The sequence below is a fragment of the Erithacus rubecula genome (genome assembly GCF_903797595.1).
Source record: "Erithacus rubecula genome assembly, contig: scaffold_656_arrow_ctg1, whole genome shotgun sequence".
Lineage (NCBI taxonomy): Eukaryota > Metazoa > Chordata > Aves > Passeriformes > Muscicapidae > Erithacus > Erithacus rubecula.
The window spans coordinates 31,970-40,226 of record NW_027635684.1 but is presented as its reverse complement, the minus strand read 5'-3'; the positions used below and the strand labels follow the sequence as shown (position 1 = coordinate 40,226).

General features: G+C 51.2%; 1 protein-coding gene across 1 annotated transcript; it reads right to left on the bottom strand.

Annotated features, from left to right (window-relative positions):
* Positions 1-5,003: 5,003 nt before the first annotated feature.
* On the bottom strand, positions 5,004-5,936 carry LOC306816533 (olfactory receptor 14J1-like; the record flags this gene model as incomplete). Its single annotated transcript, XM_079332968.1, has 1 exon — positions 5,004-5,936. One exon carries the CDS (start codon positions 5,934-5,936, stop codon positions 5,004-5,006), a length of 933 nt encoding a protein of 310 aa, XP_079189094.1.
* Positions 5,937-8,257: the final 2,321 nt, after the last annotated feature.

Genomic DNA, 8,257 nt, shown 5'->3' with positions numbered 1-8,257 from the left:
ACAAGTCCCACCTGGGGGGAGGACTATGAAGGCCCAGGGGCTGAAAAAAACATGAAGCATGTGCTCAGTCCAAGTCCCTGCCTTCTGCTCCTGTGGTCTGTGTCACACCAAAGGTAATGCTCCACACTCATCCCTGGAGCCCCAGCCCAGCTCCTGAGTGACCAAATGACCAAAAGTCTTACCTGGGGGAAGGACCCAGGAAGACCAAAGAGAATTTCAGGCAGACCACTAGGCAAGAGCACATCTTGACCCTACCTCCTCTTGGAATTTCTGTCTGAACAGTACTGGAATACAAGAGTGGGCATCTCTGTATCTTTTTTTGTCTTTCTCTCTATGTTTTCTATTTCTTCTGTTTCTGTCCTCTTCCAAATTTTGACTAATTTGGGGAATGGGGATATACTAGACAGCGCCATCGGCTGCTGAGATCCTGCCTGCTTCCCCCTCCCCCCAGAGTGGCCAGACCAGCCCATGGCATAGCTGGAATGCTGCCCCTGATAAGTTTTTCCAAAAATCTCAGGGTCAAGGAGGAGGGGAGGCCGTCAGCCTTTGGGTGCTGCCTCATAAGTTGATATGGTCCTCAAAAATAGTTATAGGAAACCTGTAAGTTGAGGAAGGGATTTTTACACAGTGATCAGATTTACATTCTCCTGAATGGTTGATTCACTGTGACATAGAGGCCAGGAGAAAACTGTTTTCTTGTTAAACTTGTTAATCTCCATAGACTGATGAAAAGTTCTCCTCACCCAAGTAAATGGGTGAAAGGCTATTTGTTGAGATGGTAAATTGACTGATCTGTTTCTGTACATTATCAGTGTGAAAGAAAAGAAGTTTTAGGGGGAAGATAAATATTCTGAAAGTTTTATTGAAATTTTTTTTCTTTTAGTTTCTAGTAATAAAGCTTTTTCTTTGTACCTTCTAAAGTTTGAGCTAGTTTTGCTTTCCTCCTAATCCCATCTCACATCAGAAAATGAGTAAATAATTCTAGAGGGTGCACTGGCAATTTAGCCAGTGCAAAATCCACAACAAACTTAATATTGAACTCTTCTTTCTTGACCTCTTCAGTTCAGTGATTCAGTGAGAAAAACTCAAAAGTATTTGTTCAAAACACCCAAACAAGAAAAGCCCCTGGGAATAATTTAAGTTTTCAATTCTTCTGTGATTAATTAGACAGATTTCAGTAGTGTATTCAAAGTGAATATGCTATATACTATATTGAAAACAATGCAGGGAGAAGTATTTTGTCCTGATTTCTTTTAGTATTTACTGATTGATACCAGCAGTGTCCAATTGATATTGAACCCCTGAATCTTCTAATGAAGTCTGAATAGATATGAAAATCAAGACCCTTCATGGATGACAATAAATAACACTTTGTCCTCACCCCCTCCTTCTAATTCCCTCATCCAACACCTGGAATTACAATGAATCAGCAATGGTGTGGCCAGCAGGAACAGGACAGTGATTCTTCCCTTGTACTCAGCACTGGTTGGGCAGCACCTCAAGTACTGTGTCCAGTTCTGGACCACATATTAGGGAAGACATGGAGGGGCTGGAGAGTGTCCAGAGAAGGGCAACAAGGCTGGTGAGAGGTCTGAAGTACAAGTCCTGTGAGAATCAACTGAGGGAGCTGGGGATGTTTATCCTGGAGAAGAGGAAGCTCAGGTGAGACCTCATCACTCTACAACTCCCTGACAGGAGGGTGCAGGCAGGTGGAGGTTGGGCTCTTTTTCCAGGGAAAAGTCACAGGAAAAGAGGACACAGCTCTGCTACACCAGGGAATAATTAAACTGGACACTTGGAAATATTCTTCACTGAAAGGGTGATTGGGCATTGGAATGGGCTGCCCAGGGAGGTGGGGGAGTCACTGTTCCTGGAAGTGTTTAAGGAAAGACTGGACATGGCACTGAGTGCAATGATCTGGGTGACAAGGGGGTGTTGGGTCACAGGTTGGACTTGATGCTCTCAAAGATCTATTCTAGCCTGGGTGATCCTGTGATGATCGTGACACTGCAGGGCCCTGGGTAACTGAGAGGACCAGAGTGCCACTGTATACAACTTGGCACCACGTAGCCAAGGGGCCGCTGTGACACTGTGGGGCTACATGGAAGCAAGGAATCCATAGTGGCTGTCTGGGTCCTTGTGGAAACACAGAGGCCACTGTGACACTGCAGGGCCTTGTGAAACCAAGGGACCATTGTGCCACTGCAGAACTAAGGAGAACCTTATGAGAGTCTGGGGCCAATAGAATCAAGGGGCCATTGTTCCACTGCAAGGACTCTTGGAACTAAAGGAACAATTGTGGCACTGTGGTGCCCCATGGAAACAAGGGTCCCTGGTGACACTGCAGGATCTTGTGTAACCAGGGCTCCATTGTGACACTGCAGCACCAAGGAATTCATGGTGGCACTCAGAGGCCTCATGGAACCAAGAGGCCACTGTGACACTGCAGGGCCTTGTGGGACCATGCAGAGCATTGTGACAGAGCAGGACATCGTGTAATGATGGGACCATTGTGGCACTGCAGGGCCCATGGAACCAAGGGGTCAGTGTTGAGACTCAGGGAATGAAGGAAACATGCTTGACACCGTGGTGCCCCTTTGGGACCAAGAGGCCATTGTGACACTGCGGAACCAAGGAGAGCATTTCTACACTGTGACACCTCATGGAACCAAGGATCCACTGTGGCACTGCAAGCCCTCAGGGGACCAAGGGACTTTTTGACACTGAGAGGTTCAATGGAACCAAGGAGACATTGTGTCATTGTGAGACCACATGGAATCATGGAGACCATTGTTACCCTGAGGCCTTAAATGTACACTGGTCTAGACACCATGTGTGGATCTACTAAGGGCTGGAGGGTTCTGCAGAGGCACATGGACAGGCTTGATGCAAGGCCCAAATCCAACAAAGTGAGGTTTAACCACAGCAAGTGCTGCACTATCGCCACAACCACCTCATGCAATGCTACAGGCTAGAAAAAGAGTGGCTGGACAGCGGAGAGGTAGAAAAGCACATGGAAGCATTGATGGACAGCAGGCTGGACACGAGCCAACAGTGTGTACAGATGGCCAAGAAGGCCAAATGCTCCTGGCCTGGATCAGGAATGGTGTGGCCAGCAGGACAAGAACAGCGATTCTTACCCTGTACTCAGCACTGATTGGGCAGCACCTTGAGTGCTGTGTCCAGTTCTGGGCCTGCCAATTTAGTAAGGACATGGTGGGGCTGGAGCGTGTCCAAAGAACGGCAACAAGGCTGGTGAGGGGTCTGGAACACAAGTGCTGTGAGGACCGGCTGAGGGAACTGGTGATGTTTATCCTGAAGAAGAGGAGGCTTATAGGGGAGACAACGTGGTTTCAATGCACAGGTTGGACTTGATCTCCAAGATATTTTCCAGTCCTACTAAATTCTGTGATTCTCTGAAACCACCCCTAAAGCTGTTGCAAGATATACCTGGGCCTCGTCTTCAGAAGGTCCAGCAGCCCAGGTCCCTCAGCTTCTCTACACAGCCCCAAAGCCCATCCTGTCAGTCCTGCAGAGCCTCTCCAGCCCCTCCTCACTGCCCACAACAGGGAGACCCCCACCCAGACACAGCAGCCCAGATGTGCCCCCCTGGCCTGTGGTGCCTCTGGCAAGGGAGCAGCACGAGGCACTGCAGGAGCCTGCGGACAATTCATGAAGCACTTGTAGGATGATCCTGCTCCCCAAGGGATGTTCCATAGTGCCAATTTAGGAACTGAAATGGGGAGTGCAGCCATGAGGAATGGGAAAATAGGGATGGGCTGTTTGTAGGGAAGGGGACACGGATGGTCAAGAGGCATAAATGTGGATCAAGAAAGAAGAAAGAAAGGAAGAGTGAAGCAGAGGAAATGCTCAGGGCTTTGTGGGGGTGGCAACAAGGCAGCTGTGGCTCTGAGCAACAATGCCTGCAGTGGGACTAGAAACTCAAGCTCATGGGAACAAACTTTCTGGCTGACTGCAGGTGCCACGACAAATCTGAGTGGTTTCCCTTCCATCCCCCAGTCCTTGCTGGCCCCAGGGGTTGATGGCATTTGTGCTCACTCAGCTCCATCTCCCCACAGCAGCACCATGGGGGTGCTGATGCCTGCTCTGTGCAATGCAAACAGGGGCTTCTGAGCCAGTGCTGCCGTGTCTGTGCCTGCAAGGATGCGGCACCTGTGTGAACTGGGGGAGAGGCCAGGGCTGCAGAGGGGCGATGTTGTTGGCAGGTGCATGAGGACGCTCTGGGACGCTGCCCTGGGCTGTCCAGCACAGTGGGGATGGATCAGCCCCTGCTCTGCTGCTCCTTGGCAGGCTCTCCCCCTTGCAGGCACCTTGCAGAGCACCAGCCATGCTGTTTGCCCCCAGCCTGCCCATGGCCAACCTGGGGCTGCTCACACGGGTTTCCGCTGCTCAGCACTGGCCTGGGCAAGTGTTGTGGAGAGCCTGGCCAAGGAGCCTGGAGCCCCCAGGCCCTGCCCTGAGGCATCAGCACTGCCCCAGCAGTGCCCATGGCCTGTCCCTGCTGCAGCCCCGGCACTGCCACCCCCAGGGCTGTGCCCGGCCCCGAGAGCACTCAGGCCCTGCAGCAACACGAGGGACAGGAGGGCAGCGAGGCAGTGGCACGGGAGCAGCACTGGCAACACCAAGTGCTGCTGCTGCTGCTGGGCACAGCTCCTGTGCCAGCACTGATCTGTCCCAGCTCTGCACGCAGACATTGCTGCTGCAACTCCACAGAAGGGAACAAAAGGCGCATCTCTGGAGAAAACTTCGCTGGGAGAGAGATTCTTTAGTTCATTCAAAGCTGCCAAGAGACCAACTCTCCTTGACATCATCTGTGGGTCACAGTGAATGTGAAGGGAATCAAAATGAGAAATGGCACAAACAATGGCTTTTCTTTGTGGTCAATATTTTGGATGTAAACTAAGACAACCTCCAATATGAGTCCAACAAAAAGTATCAAATATGCTTTTTTTTCAAGTGGTTTGCAGAAATTGGCAAGCAATTTATAGTTTCTTAATCCATCCAGTCGTCAGTCTGCACATTGCAGCCTTGAGCTCCTGGTTCCTCAGGCTGTAGATGAGGGGGTTCAGGGCTGGAGGCACCACTGAGTACAGAATTGACAGGGACAGATCCATGGATGGGGAGGAGATGGAGGGTGGTTTCAGGTATGTAAATACAGCCGTGCTGGTAAAAAGGGAGACCACAGCCAGGTGAGGGAGGCAGGTGGAAAAGGCTTTGTGCCGTCCCTGCTCAGAGGGGATTTTCAGCACAGCCCTGAAGATCTGTACATAGGAGAAAACAATGAACATAAAACAACCAAACACCAAACAGACAGTAACACCAAGGAGCCAAAGTTCCCTGAGATAGGATTTGGAGCAGGAGAGCTTGAGGATTTGGGGCACCTCACAGAAGAACTGGCCCAGGTCATTGCCATGGCACAGGGGCAGGGAAAATGTATTGGCTGTGTGCAGCAGAGCATTGAGAAAGGCACTGGCCCAGGCAGCTGCTGCCATGTGGGCACAAGCTCTGCTGCCCAGGAGGGTCCCATAGTGCAGGGGTTTGCAGATGGACACGTAGCGGTCGTAGCACATGACGGTGAGGAAGGCAAATTCTGCTGCAATGAAAAAGGCAAAGAAAAACAGCTGTGCAGCACATCCTGAGTAGGAGATGTTCTTGGTGTCCCAGAGGGAATTGTGCATGGCTTTGGGGACAGTGGTGCAGATGCAGCCCAGGTCAGTGAGGGCCAGGTTGAGCAGGAAGAAGAACATGGGGGTGTGCAGGTGGTGGCCGCAGGCTACGGTGCTGATGATGAGGCCGTTGGCCAGGAGGGCAGCCAGGGAGATGCCCAGGAAGAGGCAGAAGTGCAGGAGCTGCAGCTGCCGCGTGTGTGCCAATGGCAGCAGGAGGAAGTGGCTGATGGAGCTGCTGTTAGACATTTGGTGTCTCTGGACATGGGGACCTGTTCATGGAGATAGAGACAGTGAAGAGATAGAGGAGATACCTTTATGTGAAGTCAAAGCCATTTCCCATACATCCTCCCCTCTAATACACGCAGACATCCTTTAGGGTTTAAGAATTCTAGAACAGTTTTTTAAGCTTCCTCCGTATCTCTCCTGGTATCCCTGGATATATCTCAATATTTCTGCTGCCATCAGGGAGACCAGAGAATGTTCTGTGAGGTAAAGTGATGAGTGGAGATAGTGGGAAGATGATCTGTCTTTCTGGCCTGTTCATGCTTTAATTCTGTTCAGGTGGAAGGTGATTATCCCCCCATGTTTCCCTTGAAAACCACCAGGTGCTGCTGAGAACCAATGGATTCCCCACACTCTAGCACCATATTTGTAGCCAAGGACTCATGTTGCTCATTTTTTTACTCCATCAGAATTTTCACTGTCATAACACCTCTGCCATTCCCTGTGAGTCTTTCAGATAACACAAAGATCATCTAGGACAGATTTGCATCTGGATTGAAGCTCCCAGCTTGGGAGGATATCTCAGAGACACTTCCATGTGTCACAATTATGGCATTGGATTCCGGGACATCCCACTCCTTCCCTGGCTGTGCTGACAGCATTGCCCACAGCTGGGCACTGGGGACAGCGTCACCCTGAGCCAGCTGTGCCCCTTCCCAGAGCCCCCAGTGCTGGGCAGCTGCTCCCAGCCCTGTGCTCTGCAGAGGGAACTGGGCCCAGGGCTTCAGAGCTGCCCCACAGCTCTGCAGCAGGTCTACCTGCACAGGAGGGGCTTCACACCTTGGACCCCCAGCCCTAAGGGCAGAGGCTTGGCTGGGGGACAGGAGGGAGGAGGCTTGTTCAGAGGGAGGGGCTGCACTGCAGGGAATCCTACAGGGATCTCTAAACTCTCCCCGACACAACATTTCTGTGTTTTTCTCATTCCCTGATTATCTCTCTGCATCCTGGAGGTTTTTCTCTTGGAGGTGTTTCCCTGTGCCTGATCTCTCCCTGCCAGTGCTCACAGCCCCCAAATCTCTGTGCACTTTCCCTGCCTCTACAGAACCTGCCTCTTCTCAGGGCAGTGGCTGGTGAGGTTCTGTTTGCAGGTGGGGGAAAGGACAGGTCAGACTGAGCTGGGTCCAGCAAAGGAAATGCTGGTTCTGTCCATGGGCAGAGTGGATGAAAGCACATCAGGAATCTCCTGTGAAGCAATTGATCACTAAAAATAACAGTTTGGATGTCTCAAGCACTTAGGAAAATTCATAATCCCATTAATATTTATCCCTACCTCCCTGTCATTTTCCAGTAGTAGGAAACTGAATACAAAGTCTTAGGAAATTTCCTCATTTTTTATCAAAATCCTTGTCTTGGAAATATTCTATGACTGATCAAAAATCCTCAGCATGTCAGAGCTTCATGAGCATTTCACCTCCCTGACATCAAAAATAATCAGAGAATGTACTCACGGCATCTGTAGGCATTGGGATGTTCCATCTTTAGGAGATCACCGCAGGAGCTGCAGCTGCCTTGTCCTGCAGCCAGAGGCTTCCTGTGTCAGATGCTGGGAGTGATTCTGCCCCAGTCACTTCTGAGCATCTTCCCCTCTGTGGCTGATTGAAGCTCTCTGTGCCTCTGTGCTGTGCCTAGGGTGGCTGCAGGCAGAGCCTCAGACCTTCTGGGCTGTGCACAGGAGCTGCTGCTGGGCAGAGTTGTCTCTCTGCTGCCCTTGCCAGGAGCTGCCTCTGTGCCAGGAGCCCAGCCCAGCTGAGCAGCACAGACACACCACAAGGACTTTAATGACCCTCATGGGGTTTGTGCTGAGGCCCTGAACATCAGTCCCTGAGAGGGAGATGAAGAAACCTCTACAGAACTCCAAGTCAGAATTAAACTTGAAAGTTTCTTAAAGTTTTAATGGGTCCCTCTGAGGGACACAACTGAGAAAGTGTCCTCAAGCCACAATAAGAGCCAAGAACTGGAGGCAGAGATGACAGGTGGGGACAATGACAAGCCAAGCCTTGGTGCCCTGGAGCACAGCAGGGTCCCTGCCACCAAGGGCTCTGAGGAGACGCCTTGTCCTGAGGCACTGGGGCCTCCTGGCACAGCCACAGCAAGGCTGGGCACTGTCACCCCTTGTCCTGCCCTCAGCATCCCCCCACATCCCAGTGGTGTCAGGGATCTGCTGGGATCAGTCCCTGGGGAGCCTTGGTCAGGGATGGTCCTGGGGGGTTCCTTATGCTCCCAGGGAGTACAGGTTTTTCAAAGGACTTTGAATTTTGCTTTTGCCTTGGAGTCTCTGAGAGCTT